General features: G+C 38.0%; 1 protein-coding gene across 1 annotated transcript; it reads right to left on the bottom strand.

Moving 5' to 3' along the window:
* Positions 1-2,635: 2,635 nt before the first annotated feature.
* Positions 2,636-6,058, bottom strand: LOC148013137 (putative pectinesterase 53). Its single transcript, XM_087668340.1, has 5 exons — positions 5,169-6,058; positions 4,286-4,475; positions 3,865-4,071; positions 3,534-3,769; positions 2,636-3,009 (listed from the first exon to the last, which is right to left on the bottom strand). Exons 1-5 carry the CDS (start codon positions 5,684-5,686, stop codon positions 2,862-2,864), a joined length of 1,299 nt encoding a protein of 432 aa, XP_087524466.1. The 5' UTR covers positions 5,687-6,058; the 3' UTR covers positions 2,636-2,861.
* Between the last annotated feature and the right edge of the window lie 16,200 nt (positions 6,059-22,258).

The following is a 22,258-nucleotide window of genomic DNA, read 5'->3' as shown; positions in this document are numbered from 1 at the left end:
TGCCCTAAAAAACAAAGAGGAATGGAGGGGAGTGATGGGTGGGCCAAGGGAGGGTTGCAGAGTACTACTCTGAGCCCTTTTACAATGAAAATTGGGAGGGTAAAGACTAGGGACAACATGCTATCCAAGACCAGCTTGCTGAGGTAAATGGGTCATAACTTTTGCTGAAGCAGTGATGGATAAGAATTGGTGCACAGCCATGGATGAGGAAATGGTTGCCTTGGCTAAACATAGTACTTGGGATCTTGTTCCATTTCCGAATGGGAAAAAGACCATTGGCTGCAAATGGGTTTATAATATTAAATGCAAGTCAGATGGCAGTGGGAGAGGTACAAAGCAAAGCTTGTCACCAAGGGATCTGCTTAGTAGTATGGACTAGATTGTAGGAAGTCCACTACAGGGTATGTGTTTAACTTCATAGGGGGATCTGTCTCTTGGATATCTACGTTGCAAAAGTGTGTTGCACTGTCTACTACAGAGATAGAGTATGTGGCTGCCAACCACTAAGGCATGTAAAGAGGCCTTATGGTTATCACGTTTGGTTGCTAAGCTTGGGATTACTGAGGTTCCTGTCCTCTAGTATGATAGTCAGAGTGGTATCATGTTAGCACGGAATCCTTTCTTTCATGCAAAGACAAAACACATATAGGTGAAGTATCATTTCATAAGAGAGGTACTTGACAGCAAGAGCATTGAGATTGTGAAGGTGCACATTGATGATAACCTTGCAGACCTTCTCATGAAAGGTCTTCTAGCAGAGAGGTTTGCCCATTGCCAGCAGATGATGGGTATTGGATAGGTATATTCTATTTAGCTTTGTACATACTTAGACTTAGCTGATTCTTTTCCTCTACCTTTCGGCACATTTCCTTTAGGGGGGAGGTTATTGGGATAAATGGCATTTCTCGTGTCCGCCTGTAAGGGCCAGGTTGTACATAGTACGTATACCTATGTAAAATCATTAGTGAGGTACACTCTTCTCAGTACCAAAAATTGTGTGTTTCTATCTCTTCTCTCTCTCAACTTGCATCTCTACATAGAAGCTCCATTAGCTAACTCAATAGAAACCCGCCTTTGAACCTTGATGCAATGTGTTGAGAAAAAATTAGTGCACGAATAGCAAGGAGAATCTAGATGCAAAGCACCTAATCCTCCTGAATAAACAACCAGGCAACTATGAAGAATTCAAATGTGCAACAAAGGAAGAAGGGGAGTTTGAAAAAAACCAAATAGGGAACATGAAAAGTTGAAATTGGATTCACATTTAAACTTATTACATCTTGGTATACTTTTTTGCAAATGAAAATATCTTACAATCTTTAATAGTCATTGTCAAGTTAAAAGCTAGGAAAATTTTATATCCTAAAAGCTATTTTTTATAGGTTTTCTTGCATTAAAAACTCAAAAAATAAAAATTTGGGCTTAAAAACTTTAAAAAACCCTATTTCAAAAATTAAAATTTTGCATTAAATTTACCCAAATTAAATAGCTTAAAATAAGATTTCCTCAAAACTTTTGCTCATTTTTCTAAACTTTTCACCATTAATCAACTAAATAATTTGCCACCTATTGAGAAACTAAAAACCATGGGAGTCTCTTACTTTTTACCTTGTTTATTGTTGCATACAAGATAGAAGTTACGTTAACAATGTAAAGATGACATTATCACAAGAAAATATCAATTTACTAGAGATCCTTGTACTATTTATGAACTCAGTAAAACTATAATTTTTTGTAGCTTTGCAAAATTGTAGGTTTATAAACCTAAAGGGTATTCTATATTGCTTTTAGGACTATTTGACTTAGAAAAGGCTCAAATTCAACAAAAAATATCAATAAATTAACACTATTGAAGGAATCATTGAAGTGATGCAAAAGCTTCTTCTAGATGAAATAGTATTTGAAGTACAATTTGTAACTATGCTACTCACTCATGTGAGTATCATGGATGAGATTATTGAAAAGAAAAAAGCTCAACTATTTGCAACCATTCCACGATAGGCAAATCACATTTTTAGTTTGCAACAATGTTATTCCTCCCATATACACATGTAAGGAAGAAAAGACACGATAGATTAGAACCATAAAGTTGTCCTCTGATGACACAGATAATTATGAAAACACTCTCTTCTATATAGAATATAAATATTCATTGATCATAAGGTGTTCTCTCCTAAACTTCGAATGCCCAAGAATTCATAACGATCATGTTTTAGTTATTTCTTTAAAAATTACATGGCCTTATGAAAAAAATCAAAGAACATTTTTATATACTTACATTCTATGTGCATGAATACATATCCACTTTTTTATATGATTTCTGCAGAGGTTCCTACCAAAGCTCCATGATGCTTTATTAATTCTTGATCATATTAAGAGAGTGTTCGGCAATGAGAGGTTTCTACATTCTCTATTTTAGCTTCTTATTGACATACTAGTTGGTAATTTCACTTTGGTAATTGCACTTTGATGGAGTTTTACTAACAATAACCACTTTCATATACTTGCCAAGATGAGAGAGAGAGTTTAGAAAGTAAATATATCTATTTTTTAAAATAGAAAAAGACAAGTAATGAAATGGTTCACTTGTTTTCTTGAAATTGTTTGAGAGGAGGTGTCAATGTAGTTTGAAATGTGATGGAGAAATAAAGGTATTATTAGTTATAAGCTAATAAATGTGTTAAGAAGGCATTTGGTAGAATAATAATTTTTGAAGGACTCCATGCCACTTTTGTCGAGGGAAATGATCGTAGGATTGTAATGTGACTAAAAAGTCTGATCTAAAAGGTTTTTCTCTCCATGGAAAAGCACAACCTAAAAGTCCATGGTTTTGATGGAAAATTTGGTCAGACATAATGATATTAATGTGGTAGCCATTCTTTGCCATCAATAAAGCCGAGACTGAGGAATGGTCTTGCTTGCTTTGATGTCAACTCCAAGGACCAATTCACTCTACCTTCTCGATTAGCTCCTGGACCAAAGTTTCTAAATTCACCATAGAAAACAAGGCTGCAAAAAGAAAAGAGTAAAGATAATGTAACCACATTGCATCTGCTCACTAGTCGATATGGTGGACTATTCTAATTTCACAACAACTGATCAAATGTCAAGACTTGAAGTTGCTCATTAGACACAATCATAGTGCTACATGAAGGGGTTCAACATGGGATTGTGTCCATGTTCATATGTTCAACACATGCCAATAACCAACTTATATGTCCATGCACTCTATCATTGTATCAAGATGAAACATGTGCATAGATGCAGTGTGCTTGTGTGTCCATTGTTTTACACGTTTTATAGCACACATGGAGATAACTATACTCATGTAACTATTCATGCAAATGCATACTCCACTATATGCACAACTATGAGTGTGGTGTAAGTATTTATAATATTGTGGAGAGAGAGAGAGAGAGAGAGAGAGAGAGAGAGAGAGAGAGAGAGAGAGAGAGAGAGAGAGAGAGAGAGAGAGAGAGAGAGAGAGAGAGAGAGAGAGAGAGAGAGAGAGAGAGAGAGAGAGAGATCGTTACTTGTCATTTCCAGGGATGTTCCAATCATTCCATCCTTGAGGAGTTATGATATCATCCATGTAGGTGTACAAGTAGACAATTCTAGAGTATGGTCCCCAAGCCCTTCCTAGGTAGATACTTCCAGATCCAGTGACAACACAATAAACAAATGAGAAACCAGTATTATCTTGAGGTGTCATTCTCTTTTGGGCACCAATAGATCCAAAAGGAGCTGCAATGGAGTGGAGGTGGCATTTCTATAATACATCAAAACAAAATTTTAATATACAATCTCTTTTGAGCATTCATTTCCCTATGATTAAAGTTTCCAATCCAATGTGCAAAGACTTACTACATAGAGAGAACGAGCATCTCCAAATATGAAGTCAATAGATCCTTCAATGTAGCATCTATAGAAGTAGTGACGCCCTACTCTATCATAGAGGGTATCTTGTGCTCCATAGAAACTACATCTGTAGAATGCAACTTTGTCACCTTGGACACGTAATGCAACTGCTTGTTTTCCCAAATCACCTGGTTTTGGTGCAGGGGCCGTGTTCTACAAATGAATTAGAAATTTGAACTTAGACCTAGTTATTTTCATACGTATTTGTCACATGTGAAAAGGATTATCCTAATAATTAACACACAAGAATATAAAATCTAAAGATAAATACTTCATTATTAGCATTTTGTTTTTACCATATCATGAATCACTAATGCATACATGGGGAATTTCACCATATTTTTTGTAAGGAGGCAAACTCATTTACCTTGAATGAAATGTCAAGAGCAACAAAATTGTCAGCTTCAATGGCTATTGAAGCACTACCATATGTGCTAAGAGGATTCCCATCTGGGCCTTTCGTGGATGCAGTGTCACCCCATTGAATATATGTTAGCGCAGCACTTTCCCCTTTCAAAGTGATAAAACTTTTGCCGTTTGGGATTTTGACCTTTTCACTGAAATTCATCATTGACCAATCAAACCAATTAGTCATAACCATGGCTATTTGACTCTAAATGTTTTCATTGAGCAATCAAACTAACTAGTCACAACCATTGACTACCACAATGAAGGTTGCACTCTTTAAACTGACAAGAAAGTTTCAAGACATGCATTTTTGAAAGAGATGATGATGATAACAAGTTTGAAAGCAGTGGTGTTTTTAATAAACTGATGGAAAGTTTGAAGGTATGCTTTTGATGCCTTCTAATTAGATCATTGTGTGGTCAAAGCTTTTGCATGAGATGATGATCATGGCGGTGATGATGGCAGTGGTGGTAGTGGCGGCAATTGTACCGGGGATGCACCTTTTTGTTAGTGGTAGATAAGAAGTCGAATAAAAAAGATCCTCTACCTTAGCTTTTTCCTTTTTGCATAAAATATGTAAGATGACCATCACAAACCAATCAAAAAGATGCTCCACCTTAATTAGCTATTTCCTTGTATTAAGCATGAAAGATGATTATGGCAACTCTATGATGTTAAGCATGTAAGATGTTTATGGGAACTCTGATCACCGATAAGTAACACGAGCAAAACTGACGAGAATGAGTGTTGGCAAACGAGTAAGACAGCTATCTCAATTGTGATAAGTGTGTGTCCGTAGTACTTAGGACAGTCATAGACTATGTAGTAAAAATTACCCTTACCGGTAAATACCCTTCTTAACAAAGATGATGACGGGTTTTTTGTTGTTGGCGGCGACTTTGTCGATGGCGGCTTGGACGGTGGTGAAGTCACCGGATCCATCCTTGGCGACGACTATCATTTCATCCTCGCCATCATTCTTCGTGTTCTTTTTCTCTGATGCAGCGCCAGCTTCGACTGCAGGGTCATCGTCTTCGAGGTACTTCTTGCCAGGCATCTTGTAAGCCGGCTTCTTATTCTTGGCCTTGGCGAGCTGCTTCTTGTACTTGTAGTACTTAGAGAACTTGTCGTCGTTGAATTTGGGGTCGCGTGAGGGGAAGTGGTCGTCGTCGTCGAGCTGCAGGTAGGGCTTCTCGTGGACATCGTAGCGGCACTGCCGATGGACCTTGTCCGCCCACTCCGCCATCAGCTTCGGAGGCTCATATAACGGCGAGCCGGCCCTAACAGTTGCAGGGGATCCCCCCACAGCCCCCAATATCGCCACCAGCGCATATTGCATCATCACCAGCAGAGCCGCCATCTTAATATATCGACCCGCCCGCCCGCCGCTGCAGCACCCTAATTAGTACAACTTAATTCACGCCCTATGATCCCGGCTGCTGGCGCAGCAGCTTAACCTAACTCTCGGGCCCCGGCTCCTGCAGCTTAACCTAATAGCCCACCTGCAGCTCAATCCCAAGTCACGTCTTACTATCCCAGCCGCAGCTCACCCTAATTGATCACCTGCAGCTCGATATCTTATGCTCTACCTGACTGTCGATCCGATGGACGCTTCCTTCTTATAACTCTGACAGAGGATTATGATGATGTTTCTTAGAGCGACGGTAGGTCGAAGCTCTGATCACAGCAACACTGATCAGAGCTTCTCGATCTTTGCTATATTTTGAGTCTGCAGGGCGGTGCATGCCCTTCTTATTTCTGTCGAGAGGCTTTTCGATACTACGTAGTCGTCACGACGTGCAAGCGCACATCGCACTTTACTGTGTGGAGTCTTAGTTGTTCTTGTGGGTGTCTGCCTTCACATCGTGCTTCCATTGTGGCCTGCTACTAACAAGCCAGACAAGTGTACCATCTCTTCAGAACCAATTGGCGTGGGCCATCTGTAAGACATAACGAGGCTCATTGGAAAAATTGCTCTACTTTGTCAGAATCTTTACCTCAACGTACACCCCCTTCCGTCGTGAAACAAAACGTATAACCTAATGCTTATATTAAGATGATATGGCCGTTTGGTAGCCATGTATCATTAAAGACGTACCAAAAAAGGTAACCATATGGCATAAACCACATACACACTCTTGCGGGTTGAAATCACAATATATTTACTGATTTGGTGTCTTATTTTAACGATTATCTCGTCTTTTCGTAGCTATCACTAAAAGGCACCAAAAAGGTAACAATACTCGTCTTCTTAATTTGTAGCCATGCCATCAATTGCATAGACTAAAAGGCACCAAAAAGGTAGCAATGCTCATCTTCTTAACTTGTAGCTACCTTACCACAAGACAAGTCATGCCATCACTTGCAGAACGGATCCAAAAAGTAGCAAGAACTAGTGTGCACTTATGCACACGTCGTCACACCCTCACTATGGTATATAGTCATAATGCATGCACACTTATATGCATAGCAACACTCAATGCTCATAAAAACCTAGCCTCTTTAGTCTAATTTATCTCGGGTAGATTTCCAACAAGCTAGTCAAAATTCAAATTTGTCTTCATGAATATGCTTTTTTTAAAAATGTTGTAGTTACAACATCCACTAATATCATACTTTTTTCCCCTAAGACCGGTCACATTTCAAGCTCTTCCTTGATTCCATTGGATGATGGGGAAAGAACTTGTTGTGGATATTGCAATAAATGACCCTATGCATGACCATTTTATAACTATGTATGCAACAATATTCCCATCCACAACCTTTGATGTAGCATGTGACCTACAAGGTATGGTTAGTTCCAAGGTTCGAGAAAAACATTTTGAGGAAGAGGAAGTAAATCCTTTTCATCATCATGTGAGAAGGAAGTATCCCCCATTGAGACGATATCTTATACATATATTTAACAAATATAACTATATTTTGAGAAATTTAAAGAGGATTTATTTCCTTCTTCCAAAGAATTGAGAAGGATTATTGTCAAGGCAAATAAGTTCTAGGCTGAAGCGAACCCGTCTTTTCACGAGCCTTGGTTAGTTCTTCTCCCCTAGTCCTTATCCATTTTTCATGAAAAAATAAAAATGACCACTTTACAACTATGTATGGAGAAATATTCCCATCCACAACTTTTGATGTAGCATGTGACCTCCAAGTTATGCTTAGTTCTCCTCCCCTAGTCCTTATCCATTTTTCATGGAAAAATAAAAATGACTATGAAGAGTAAAGGTTAACCCACTAGATTAATGCCCACAAATGTCATAAGAATTCAACAAAGAAAATATCCTTTGGTTCAATAAAGCTAATAGCTTAGTCCACTTTATTTAACAACTAGGTTTACTTAAAAAAGATAATAGAACTAATGCGAAATATCCATATACTATTCTAAAATTCTCGGTTACTACTCATTGCCAGTATGCCAACATCTTTCTTACTAGGTTGCAAGCTAATTAGGCATCGTAACCTACATTGTTCCATATATAGAAGCATGGTTGTCTCCTTTTAAGGTAATGGTGTCCCTTATTTTAGTTTTTGCATAATCAATATTTGTACATGTATTAGGAATATAATACACACAAATTCTCTTAATGCAACAAGATTGTGAAACATGTTATAATAGGGTCAAGGGCTACAGATACATTTAATGCTCCATCTACGATTCTAACATATCAATGGGAATATTTGTATGCAACTATACTAGATACACATATAAAGAAGTATACATGATTAAAAGGCCAAATGAATGAACCTAGAACAATGTATATATATAGAAAGATACTATTAATGTTAAAGATTAATGCCTTTCTCTCAACTAATGACATCTTTTGATACCATGATAAAGACATGCCATGCTTTAAAAGCAACAATGTTTACTTTTTTGGTCTACATGTAGCTACTACATGGCACTAGCTTTAAGTGGTAACATATTAAATGTTGTTACAACGTTGTTACAACACTCTACATAATTCTTAACTCATTGATTTCAAGTGGGGAACTCTTAATTAACCTTTCATATGTTGGTCTATTAAATGTTATTACAACACTATATGTAAATGATTCTTACGTTGTCAAGCGTTTTTCTGAAAATTGAAAATCCCTAGTCAAATTGTAGTTAGGTTTGATTTCTGCTAGCTTAGTTGTTTGTGTGACAGTTTGCTTTGTCATTTTGTAATTGGATTTATTGTGTTTGTTTAGCTTAGGATTTGTTTCTATTGTTTTGTTTGATTTGTTGAGTGTGAAACTTGATAGCCTTGGTTGAGCTTGGTATTTTTTTGGACAAGTTGAAGTGAGTTTGCTATTAGCTACCGGACATTGAGGAGCTAGGTATGTATTCTTGTTGAGACTTTTGCACATCACGGGGATAATGGGTTCACGAGCACTTCACGTTGCACTTGTTGATACATTGCACTTGGGGGTCATCTCCTATTCTTATCAAATACTTCCATGCCATGGATTCGGATTATGCACGTTTTGCACCATCATTGAGCACTAGCACGGCATGAGGTCCGCTGCAACTATATGTAGTAAATCTTAGATGCACGCGCACATGAGAGAGCACCTGTCATTGAGCACGCACATTTCTTGCACACACCATTTGGGATGTTCATCACAAAGTTAGGAACCTCTGGTTGAGAGTGTAATGTGGTTGGGAGAGTTCGAGGGTCGTGAAGGACGCCACCAATTGTGAGATGGGTTGTTCTTATCTGGTCAACATCTTGAGGACCATCATTTCTTGAGTGATTGTGAGATTTTGGATGGGTGGAGCAGAGTATATCATATCTTTTTTATGAGAGTTGAGAGGCGAGGATAAATAATTTTAAATTAACAAGGATTTTTGTTTGCATTTTGCATGATGCACGATCACATCTAGATAAGCTAGGCACAATTCTTCAATGCATACATTATTTTTGTGTGTAGCATCGATTGATTGGTGGCATATCATGGATCTAATATTACATATTTTTTCAAATCCTGAATGATTGGGCACGGAGTTCATTTCAAAAAACCATATTCCTGCTAGGGCACACTGCATAAAAAACAAGTTCATATCTAGAGAATATTCATTTTGAAGACTCAAGGATCAAAGGAAAAAGGTCATACATTTTACATCGTCAGCGAGTATTTCTTGAAGAAAAAGAGGACATGTGTGCTAAAAGTGTGTGCAATTACAAGAACAATAGGCCAAGGAAGGGAATAAGTCATCCAAGATAAAAGATGGAGAAAAATGATGCAATTTACAAATATTCGTATTTTTGCCTATTTTTGATGAATTTTTGTAATTCTGCCAGAGTAAGCTTGTCGACCAGATGCGTTCTGATAATTTTGAGTAACCGAACGACTATATTCGGAGTTCAAATGACGAAGTTATGATCCAAACAAGTTGCAAAGAGACATAAAGCAGAAAAAACGAAAATAGTGAAAAGCAGTAGAAAAGCAAAAGCCAAAAGCTGAAAGCAAAAAGCCTAATGTGTGTGAGTGTGGATAGAAAACTATATAAGGAGATGAGATTGAAGAGTTAAGGGCCTTTCCCCTTGATTATAATTGTATTTTGTGAGAGAGGAGAGTGGAGGGTCGCATGCTAGAGTGAGCTCTTGTCATGCCAATTTGGAAGTTGGAGCTTTTGGGTGTCAAAGCACCGAGCATCGGCTCAAGGTTGTTAAGGTATGAAAATATATCTCACTTGGTTTGTTTTCGAATTTTTGGTATTTTCTTTGTGTTGTGGTTGTGTGATGCTCTACCCACATTCAGGTTTTTAGTTGTTTTGAGCTTCAAGAGGTATTGTGTTTTGTCTTGTTTTTATATGTGGCTTGTGGTGTATTATCAAATATTTAAATTTTTCAAGTTGTGTTGTGCATTCGACAAAGTCAATTACCCCAACCGACACTCCTTAACATCTCGTTATCGGGTTGTGAGTAAGGCTTGCTCTTGAACACTGCTCGTGTAACATCTCTTTTTTGGTGCCCCCACTGAGGAGTGCCGAAATCGACATTGTTGTTGTTTTGAATGTGAGTTTGTTTTGATTTCTTGTGATTGTTGAAAATGGTTGATAATTTTTCTGAGTTCCATGGTAATCATATTGAAGATCCCGAAAGATTTTTAGAAAAAATAGAGCTATGTTGTTTGATAGAGAGAGTGAGTGACTCTAAGGATAAACTCAAAATTCTTAGGTATCAATTGCAAGGAGAAGCATGAAATTGGTTGCCTGACTTTGAGAGAAGCTTGAAATTTAGGAGACAAAATTTGGACTATGAGACCATTAAAAATACATTTTTATCTATGTTTAAAAAAAGAGAAAGTCAATGTGAGATATGGGCAAAAATAGAAACTTGTGTTCAAAAAGATGATCAGTGTGTTGAGGATTTTGCTAGGGAGTTTGAAAGATTGTGGAATCGATGGAGTTTAACATTGTTAGAAGGCCCCAGTTAGGTTGAAGATAATGTATTTTGTAAATGGGTTGAAATTAGAAGATAGCTCAATATCAAGAGAGGAAGACCAAAAGAAAAAAAGAGTTAGGGTTTGATGAACCAAGGGAAAGGTTGAGTTCAAGGCAAGTTGAGAGAAAAGTTTTTGAGGAGAAGATAGTTAGTTATGTTTATCTTGAGAGAGGTATACTATATTCTCTATTTAGGAGAGACGAGTTGACTTGTGAGAAATTAATTGAAGTATGTAAGGAGAAACTCCCTAGGGTGGTTGAGGAGAAAAATACTTGTTTGACTGATTGGACTGAAGAGTCTAGGAGTGTGAATTCATACCCATTGACCACAGATACTTCTAGTCCAGTGATTAGAGATTTAACTAAAGAAGAGGGATCGACTGATGATACTTTGGAGCTTAAGGACTTTAGAGATGAGCTAGAGATGGATATGAGTTGTAAAGAAGAAATTGAGAGATTAGATTGTTTTAAAGACCAAGAGTTTTCATGTTCTTTGGGAGAGGATGAGAGTCAAGAAAGTTTTGATATTTCTGATGAGGGAAGGTGTGATGAAAGTTTTTATAGTCATGGCAACGTTGAAGAGAGTAAAGACAATTTAGAGAGTGAGCTTGTTTTCCTTGGTGATAGTATAGATGGATCTGATTGCTTGAAAGACGAAGAGAGAATAGAAGATGAATTTTTGAGTTTATTAGAAGACCATGAGGGGGAGGGCTTAGAAACTGTAAGTTTTCAAGATGAAGTTAAGGGTTTGAATTTTTTGCCTAATGAGTTTGTGGAGATTTGTTGTGAGTTTGGTTATGAGTTTGTTGATCAAGAGAGTATGGAGGTTTTAGGTTCTGATTCATGTTGTGATTTTGGTGTTGGTGTAGTTGACTCTGTTGAGTCTTGTGATTTGGTTGGTGATGTTTTGAGTAGCCCTGGAGAGGCTTTTGTTTGTGGTGTTGATGATGTTGTGTTGAGTAGACCTAACCTCATGCTTCTTGATAGTTGTATAGATAATTTTTTGGTTGGTTTAGGCAACAATGTCGAAGAGAAAACTTCATCTAATAGTCTTTTAGTTTCTTTGAGTTCTCCTAAAGGTTTTGATGTTGTTTGTAATTCTGATTGGGGTTTTGAGGATATTGAGAGTAACATTGATGAGGATGTGAGAGAGAATTTGAGTAAGGCTTTAAAAAGGATTGAGAATTTGAGGGAAGGGCGATTTAAAATCAAGAAAATAGAGTTGGAAGAGGTTTGTGAGGAGGTAGTAGGGGATTTGGTAGTTGAGGAGTCTTTGGTTGAGGTTATTGACCCAAAATTGTTGTATTGTGAAGATGTTATTTGTAATGATGATGTTTCTTGTGAGGTTGCTTGTAAGGATACTATGGAAGGTGTTTACCACTCTTTGTGTGTGAAAGACTCGATGGAGTCTTGTATTGTTGATGAGTTGAGTGATGTGGTTTGGTGTCCTGGAGTGACCCTATTTGTAGATGTTGTTGGTTCTTGTGGTGTTATGAGTCCAGAGTTGACTCCTTTTGATGTTGTGTTTCATTTGGATATTGAGTTGGGAGATCCTTACATAGTATCTTTAGGAGAAGTTGTAGATGAAGCAGTGGATGAATTTGAGATTGGCAACAAAGAAAGGGTCAAAACTTTATTTAGAGACTCTAAAAGTAACATGGTTTTTCTTAGGGAGGATGGATGGGATATGAAGATTTTGGATTATGGTTGGGATTTGTGGGATTTGAACATTTTTGAGTGTGGTTATGATTTGAGGGATTTGAAGAATTTCGAGGATGATGTATTTTCCTTAGATGGAGAGAATTGTCTCAAGGATTTTGATGAGAATTTCATGGATGAGTTTTGTCTCCCTGTAAAGGAGTTGTTTGAGAGAAATGTAGCATTTGTGTTTGTTGAGAAGATTGTGGATAGATCATTGGATTTGATTTTTGATTGGCTCATAAATGTTGCATCATTTTATGAAAACAACTACTGCACATGAATGTTTGCATACTAGGGGAAGGGCTAAATATGCCAAGCATTTTTTTGAAAACTGAAAAGCCCTAGTCAAATTGTAGTTAGGTTTGATTTCTGCTAGCTTAGTTCACTTCAATAAAAAGGCCTCATAGACGCACTTTTAGACGCAATTTTTGAATATAGAGAAAATCTTACGAGCACGTCTATCCGCCCGTCTACTTGCGCATCTACAGCGTCGCGTCTATAATCGCATGTATGAACGAATCTACACGTAAAAATAGACGCACAATAGACGCACATATACACGCGTGAATACAAGCGCATAATAAACCAAAATTTCTATTTATTTAATTTATTCTGTGCATCTATTAGCGCGTCTATTTGGCAATTAGACGGGCATATTGACACGCCCGTAGACGCGCTTTTACAAGCACCCATGGACGCGAACGGAAAACAAAAAATCTCATTTAAAAAATATATATATTTAATTTCTTTTTTAATTTTGAATTATCTAGTGCGTGTATAAGAGCGTGTACTCTGCATTGTAGAGGCGCTTATAAATGTGCATTTTCTGCAATTTAGACACGCGGATAGATGCACAAAACAAAACTGGAAAAAAAAAACCATGCTCTCTAGTTTTTTTCCCCCCCCCTCCCATCCATGAGATTGTGCATTTGGAAAAAAAACAATGGATCTAAAAGCACGAGAATTGAAAATCAAAATTCCATGTATTCATTATAGATCAAAAGTATTTACATGGGGAGTTTAAGTGCTTGCAACCTAAAGCGTGGCCGCAAGCAGTAGGCTCAAAGATGGATAACACATATATAAGAAAACAAGGCCATAGAGGAGGTATGGTGCTCCTCTACGAATCTGAAGAAGAAACATCTTCGCTAGCACCACCATGGCTACTAGCGTCACTATCCCCCTCCTCGCTATGCTCCACATCCAGCTTCGCCTACACACACAAAAGATCAAGGTTGCTTACGTAGACATGGTGGAGAAAAAGTTATAATTAGCTATACTTTTAATAGGAAAGTAAGAAAAACATACCTCCTCTGGCTGTCAAATCCTCATAGCCCGGTTGTATTGGTCCTCAGTGAATTATGAGACCCTCCTCATAGAAGTGAAGCCATGTGGCTGCGCGGTTATGGCCTCGCTGGTAACCTATCTCTCTAGGAGTAGGTATCCTACCAATGATAGTAGTCTGCAAAATAATTATGATATATACAAACAATTATGAGACACAATGTATTAGAACAAATTATATAAAGAATTGAAAGAAATATAGATTTTAAAAAACTAGAAATCAAAATATACTTACAAACTCTGCCTCCATGACTCTCTGTCGCCCGATCCGTAATGCAACGATCCCATGGTTTCCATTTGGATCCGTTGCGCCTCTGCATGCTGGCGACTCTTCACTTTCTCTGCTGCTTTCTTCTTGGCTTTCTTCCACTCTATGTGGTGGCACATAGGTGGTTGGCTATAGGCTCCACGCCCCTCCTCCTGCCTCCGCAAGGAGTCCGTGGCGCATGTCATGAGGTGGGATCTTTTGTTGTGAAGCAAACCCTCACTTTTGTGCATCCCCAATCATCCGAAAATCGCTAACCCTCAGGATTTGGGTACCTCCTATGGACTGCCCTCAACACCTCCTGCCACAAGCCGCTTTTCTGATTTTTGAAGTAGACGAAACAATCTTTATACGTCGCATGCACGATGCTCCTCATGTACGCCATTACATCCCTTCCTTCATCATCATGGAAGATGCCACCAGTATCTGTAACTCTATAGTACTGGTGTACAGGCTCCTCTACGTGATCTACTAGTGAAGGTGATCACTCGCCACCTCTTAGGCAACCCCCACACAAGCCTCGTCCTCCCCCTCGACTCTCCCTCCTCCCTCTCTGTTGACTATCCTTTGCCTCGCTGGATGCACGTTCTTTTACAGATGCACGTGCGTCGGCTGACACTTGTGCTTTAGCCGATGCATGTACAGGTGCTGCACGTGGAGTACCTGCACGTGGAGTATCTGCAATTGGAGTTTGGGAAGTAGTGCCAGGAAAAGACGTCAGAGATGTTTTAGACATGATGCTGAACACTTCGTCTGCTGTGGGAGAGCGGCCAAGGTGTCTGGTCATCTCTCCCATGAAGTCTTCCCTACTAGGAAAACCTCCAAAAAATGCATTGACCCCCCTGCCGAACGAGGCTAATGTATCATTCATGTGATCCAAATCCGGGTCATTGCTAGATGAACCAGGATATGACATCTGCAAAAAAAACACAGGAAAAAGACAAATTTGTTTGCATACAAAAAATCATATATTACCTTCATCCATACCTAAACATTTTCAAAGAGCTTTCTTTAGACATTGAGCATAAAACTTAAGTGCTAATGCTTCTCATAAACAAGAAAACTGATAAACACAAACATGGGATTGGTCACATTCATCATTGTAAAAATATATTGTTTTTTATCAGAGCTGGGAGAGCTGGCGCGTGTATGACCGCATCTAAATTGCAGGTTAGATGCGCTCTCAGACGCATTTCTAAAGTCAACCCTCTGTCCAGAGTGCGTCTATATCCGCATCTGAGATGCAGTATAGACGCGCTATCAGATGCGTATTCCAGGTCAATGCTCTGGCGCGTGCGTGTATCATCGCGTGTAGACTGCAGAGCACACGCGCCAGCATATGCGCTTTGAGATGCATCCTCAGATGCAATGAGAGAAAACATTTCTTTGCGTCTATGCCTACGTCTACACTGAAATATAGACGCGTTGGTAGACGTGCTCAGTCGGCTGGCTTTAGTCCCGACGATCGCGATTCATGATTTACAAAATGCAATACACAATGGAATAAAAAATTCTAATACACAGGCAGAGCAGAGAGAGAAAGAGAGAGAGAGAGAGAGAGAGAGAGAGAGAGAGAGAGAGACAGACAGACAGAGAGAGACTCACCTTGGGTGTTTGGTGTGGCGGGTGGTGGCGCTTCTTCCTTCTCCTTCTTCCTCTGCTTGGTAAGTTACCCTCCCTTGATGCTTGCTTGCTTGCTTGTTGCTTCTTCTTCCTCTTGTTCTCCTCTCTCTTGTTCTCTCTTTCTTCCTCTCCTTGGCTTTCCTTTTTCCCTTCTTGTGTGTTTGAAATGAAAGAAGAGGTGAGTCATGAGGAGGTGAGGCATGAAGAGACTAGGTGAGGTATGAAGAGATTGCATGTCGGCGAGACTCGAGCTTCAGAACCTCAAAAAATGCAAGAAAGGAAAGGCGCAATTTGAAAAGAAATGATTTAAGCATGGTTTGAATTTTGACATGTGCGTCTATTTTGGCGTATATATGCGCATCTAAGGTTTATGTAAACGCGAGTATAGACGCGCAAATAGATGCTAATATAGATGCGTACGTAAACGTGGATATAGACACGCATTTAGGCTTTATCATAATTTTTTGTTTTTAAGATAAGTTTTGATAGTGAATTCTTATCATAAATTTTAATGTATTTATGATGAGTTTTGTGTATTTAAAATTGAGATCTTAGAATAATTAATACGCTAGCTTGAAGTTTTTATGTAAACATATGAATGACAAATATTTTGATGTTGTCATGAATTAGGTTTAATCATGTCGTCGTCATCACCTAGTGCGGTGCATGCTGATGAGTCAACGAGAACATCCTCAAGTAAGGATGAAACATTACGTCTTCATAATTGAGATGCATGGCTACGACCAAAAATTAAATGCATGTGTGATCGTTGTTGAGGGTGTATTTTTCGAGCACGTCGAATTACAATGTCACACCTCAGCATGTATGGAGAATGGGACCGAGAAAAATCACCGGTATTCATTGGTTTTTTTACCACTAAGATTTCTAGTCTATGTTACTCAATATATATCAAAGTACATGAAGCTCCCTTTTGTGGTTGAGCAGGATGCGGTGCCACATCCTCAGATGTTCCCTCCCGGGTGTCGAGAGGCTGCAAAACATCGATGCGAGGAGGAAAAGTCTTCAAGAAGAGTAGAGACTCACGACCATGATAGTAGCCCTCATGAAATGCCCCATTAAGTCGTAGAGGATGAGATTTTGGACAACATGGTACACCATCTATTTTCGCAACCGGTTCAGGAAGAAGGTCACTCTACGAAGCCATATGATACACTATATGTAGCATCATCTACTCTGTTGTATGAAGGTTGTACGTACTCCGTTCTTCGTGCATCCCTCGAGATACTTAACTTGCAAACAAATTATGGATGGAGTAATGTCAGTTTGGATGCGTTATTGAAGTAGGTATCAATTCAATTTGGCTTATGAATCATAATATTAATTGTTCTATTTTAAAATTAGACAGAAATATATGTTGGTGGTTTTTTAACTCACTTTTAAAAATATATGTAGGTTATTATCACAAATGCTTCCAAAAGGAAACAAATTGCCAACTACGAGAGAGCAAGCAAGACATTACTTGACATCTCTAGGAGGCCTTGATTATGTCAAGATCCATGCATGTGTCAATGATTGTGTCTTATTTCGTGGGATTCATGAGTTCGCACGAGAGTGTCCTGTTTGTGGCGAATCGAGATATGAAGTGGAGATGAAGTCAATGGATGTGCCTTGTAAGGTTTTGCGACATTTTTTGATTGTTCCACATATAAAACCTATGTTCAAGTGTAAGTCTATTGGAAAGCTCATGTCATGGCATGCTAGTCATCGTTCAAGTGATGGAAAATGGAGGATTCCTACAGACACATCGGCATAGCAACATATAGATAATTTGTGGCCCGTTCTCAAAGAAGAGCCAAGAAATTTGAGATTTGGTTTAGGTATGGATGAAATCAATCCATTTGGCATCAAAAGCAGATTATACATTGTATGACCAGTGGTATTGGTGAACTATAATATTCCTCCATCCATGGCAATTAAAAAGGGACATGTAATGTTGTCCCTTCTAATTCCTGGAAAGCACAAGGTAAAAAACATGGAAATTTACCTAGAGCCTTCGATTGAAGAGTTAGAAATGTTATGGAAAGGCATTGAGGTGCAAGATACAAGTGCATCTGCATCCTCTGGAGATTTCACATTGAAGGCCATGTTGTTGTGGACCATGCATGACTTTCCAGGATACGGAGAGTATTCAAGTACATGTATATAACTCTATATTTTAAATTCAAGACTTGAATCAATTGCATTTTATTAATTCACTTGTTTGTTCAGGTTTAACCACATCAGGATATCATGCATGTCCTATTTGTGGTCCCTCTCTAGTTTCCTCTAGGCCGGCACGTTTAAAGAAGGTTATCTACGATAATCATCATCGATTTCTTCCTATTGACCATCCCAAATATGTTCTCCCTACTAATGGAATGACTCCACAATCTCTAACCATTCGAGATTGGAAGGAGAGATGGATTAATGCCGACAGCCACCCTCCACTCGACATGAGTCGGTAAGAAGTGCATTTCTCTCGATTCACTTTAAAGTATTTAGCATGATGAATTGTTTACACAAAGTATTGTTTGTTTGTTAGGTTCTCTATATTTTTTCATCTTCCGTACTAGATTGAACTCAAGATCAATCACCTGTTGGACCCCATGCACATATTCAAAAATGTTGTATCTACATTATGGGATCACTTGATAGGGGCTCGTGATTCAGTCAATGTAAGGGAGGATTTACATAACATTGGTCGCATGAGACGAGCTTGGCCACGCATTGGACCCAGAGGAAAGATTGAGCTACCCCATGCACCGTGGATGTTATCAAAGAATGAGGAAAAAATAGTGAAGGAACAAATATGTAGCTTTCGAACACCCACAGGCTGATGTATGAGATGTCTCAAGGGAGCCTTCATAAAGAAAAAGAAAAGAGGTGTGGAGTAACTATCTGGTTTGAAGTCCCATGATTGGCACAAAATGATTCAAGTAAGGGTATCTCTAACCATGAATATAGTAATTAGTGGAGTAACTATGTGTAAACTTTGGGGTATGATGACTTTTTCCTCAACTAATCATTTGATCTATGAATATTGTTTACATTCAGTTCGTACTTCCTACTAGCATATCCCATTGTGTATCCAAAGATGTACGAGATATCATTTACAAGATGGGAGAGCTTGTGAGGTGTGTATACATTGTATTTTTTCATTATATATCTTTGAATTTCTACACAAAAATAAACAATTGTCAAATACATCCTGACAGATACGTGAGCTCGAAGGAAATTGATCCAAACACATTGCAAGATGCTCGAGTATTATCTGTTGAGGTGGTTTATTTGGTGGAGAAAAATTTTCCTCGATCCATTTTGACTACTCAATTATATTTACTCGTACATTTGATTGATGAGATCGCACTTTATGGGGCAGTTCATGCAAGGTGGATGCTTTTTCTTGAGCGCTTCATGAAAACCTTAAAAGATTTTGTGAGGCAAAAAGCACGGCCTGAGGGAAGCATGGCTGAGGGTTGGTTAGTGTAATCATCCCTTGTTTATATCTTTGAATATCTTACTGAAGTGGACCCCTCTCAACCATGACTATGGAAAGATGATGAAGACTTGAGGATGACCTCTATAATACCTCAAGGAAAAGGAATGAGTAAAGTGCTAACAAAAGAAGAACTTCGTAAGTTAAATAGTTTTTGTGTGCTCAATAGTGATGTAATGAGCAAATGGGTGACACTATATAATGAAGCAAGGGCAAGAAGAAAAAGCGAAAGACAAGCATTTCGCACTAGATATGGACGTAATGTCTCATTTCTAGATCATCTAAATGCACTCCCACATCATATTGATATAGATTGGTTACATGAGGAAATGGAAAGAATGGAAAAAGACGAGGAAATTAATATATCTCAAGAAGAGTGGGAATACATACGAGGTTGCTTATCAAAGGTGAGACATACTATCAATTAATTTGTTTCTATAAGTTATATTTTATATAAACAATTGACATGTTTGATCTTTTATCTTTTACTACTAGTGCACATTATTCAATGCTATTTGGTGTGAGGGTAAACATCTTCGAACTCAACGTATAGATGAAAAGAGAAATACCCAAGATTGTAGTGTCCTTTCTCACTTCGAGGATGCCAATGGTACCATGGAAGGTTATTGTGGCTTGATCCAAGATATTTTGAAGCTTGACTTCAAACGATTCTTTATATATGTACTGGATGTGAAGTGCTTTAAAGAAGTGGTAACAAATGGTGAGCTTTGCACAATCAGACGTCATCTAAGTGGTTTTGTAATCATTGACTCTACAAAATTTCACCAAAACAAGAATGACACATTAGTACTACCTCAACAATGCGAGTAGGTATATATGCAAAAGCTAATTTTTTAATGTGTATACATGTGATACATATACACAATATAATAAATATTTAATTTTCTTGCTTTTTTTTTTCAAATACAGGTTGTGTATCATCCAATGGTAAACAATAATCGATGGTGGTATGTCATCCCTATAACTAATCGTTCAAAACCAATATATGGTAATATTACCGACATGGAGATAGTAGATGACAATCCAACAATTAATGATGATGTGCATGATGACATCATAATGGATGATATGCGTGATATAGTACAAGATGAACCTCGCAAGGATGTTCAAGGAAACGCAAAAGAAGACAATAATGTGATTGTCGATGATATTGATGAAGTTATTGAGCAATATAGCAACACATCTGATAGTGGTATAGACTTATTTGTTTCGTTACCTCTTGGTAACATAGACCTAGAAGTAGATAGTTTAGCAAGGGCTGATCTCATTGAAGATGAGATGGATCATTCACTGTAACATACTTAATTTGCTTAATGATTCAATGTGTATTCTTAATTCTATGGTTTTTATCATGCGCACATGTGCATACTCAAGAATCAATAGTCAAGTTTAAAGCTAAATTGAAATTTCCATAATAAAAATGAAGTATTTTTTATCATCTTCAAGTAGAGAAATTACGAGATACATATTGCAATGCTTGCTACTAATTGTATAATAAGGTTTCTGTCGCTTACTGCTAATTACTTATATCAGGCTTGTCAACTGGAGGAACTGCCATTCATTAGAGAGCAATGTAAAAATAATTATTAACTCTGGTTTTTTTATTCAATGATTCAATGTGTATTCTTAATTCTATGGTTTTTATCATGCGCACACGTGCATACTCAAGAATCAATTTCAGGTGGTTAAATAATTATTAACTTTGGTTTTTTTATTATATTAAGTCCAATTTTAGGTGGTTAAATAATTGTGCGTCTGGTGGCACGTCTATATTGGCATCTATTTACGCGGATATATAGACGCAAAATTTGCGTCTATTTACACGCTCTTTTACACGCACATATAGACGCAATGATAGACGCGCCCGACTTTGCACGTCTAACATGCGCGTCTATGCCTCGTTTCTATTGTAGTGGTTGTTTGCATGACAGTTTGCTTTGTCATTTTGTAATTGGATTTCTTGTGTTTGTTTAGTTTAGGATTTGTTTCTATCGTTTTGTTTGATTTGTTGAGTGAGAAACTTGATAGCCTTGGTCGAGCTTGGTATTTTTTTGAACAGGTTGAAGTTGGAGTTTGCTATTAGCTACTGGACATTGAGGAGCTAGGTATGTATTCTTGTCGAGACTTTTGCACATCACGGGGATAATGGGTTCACGAGCACTTCACGTTGCACTTGTTGATACACTGCACTTGGGGGTCGTCTCCTGTTCTTATCAAATAATTCCATGCCATGGGTTGGGATTATGCACGTTTTGCACCATCATTGAGTACTAGCACAACATGAGGTCCGTTGCAACTATATGTAGTAAATCTTAGATGCATGCACACATGAGAGAGCACTTGTCATTGAGCACGCACATTTCTTACACACACCATTTGGGATGTTCATCACAAAGTTAGGAACCTCTGGTTGAGAGTGTATGGTGGTTGGGAGAGTTCGAGGGTCGTGAAGGACGTCACCAATTGTGAGATGGGTTATTCTTATCTGGTCAACATCTTGAGAACCATCATTTCTTGAGTGATTGTGAGATTTTGGATGGGTGGAGCGGAGTATATCATATCTTTTTTATGAGAGTTGAGAGGTGAAGATAAATAATTTTAAATTAACAAGGAATTTTGTTTGCATTTTGCATGACGCACGATCACATCTAGATAGGCTAAGCACAATTCTTCAATGCATACATTATTTTTGTATGTAGCATCGATTGATTGATTGCATATCATGGATCCAACATTGCATATTTTTTCAAATCATGAATGATTGGGCACGGAGTTCATTTCAAAAAACCATATTCCTACTAGGGCACACTACATAAAAAACAGGTTCATATCCAGTGAATATTCATTTTGAAGACTCAAGGATCAAAGGAAAAATGTCATATGTTTTACATCATCAGCGAGTATTTCTTGAAGAAAAAGAGGACATGTATGCTGAAAGTGTGTGCAATTACAAGAACAATAGGCCAAGTAAGGAAATAAGTTGTCCAAGATAAAAGATGGAGAAAAATGGTGCAATTTACGAATATTGGTATTTTTTCCCATTGTTGATGGA

The sequence above is a fragment of the Lygodium microphyllum genome, chromosome 26 (assembly GCF_053477565.2).
Source record: "Lygodium microphyllum isolate KBCC chromosome 26, Lygodium_microphyllum_v1.1.10, whole genome shotgun sequence".
NCBI lineage: Eukaryota > Viridiplantae > Streptophyta > Polypodiopsida > Schizaeales > Lygodiaceae > Lygodium > Lygodium microphyllum.
This window is presented reverse-complemented; position numbering and strand designations above follow the sequence as displayed.

Excerpts from the sequence above, each read along its gene's own strand:
- LOC148013137 (XM_087668340.1), bottom strand. The coding sequence starts at position 5,686 with ATGGCGGCTCTGCTGGTGATGATGCAATATGCGCTGGTGGCGATATTG. Across the intron at positions 3,770-3,864 it reads ATGCTCGTTCTCTCTATGTA|AAATGCCACCTCCACTCCAT; the intron begins GTAAGTCTTTGC and ends GATGTATTATAG. Across the intron at positions 3,010-3,533 it reads AACATCCCTGGAAATGACAA|CCTTGTTTTCTATGGTGAAT; the intron begins GTAACGATCTCT and ends TTCTTTTTGCAG.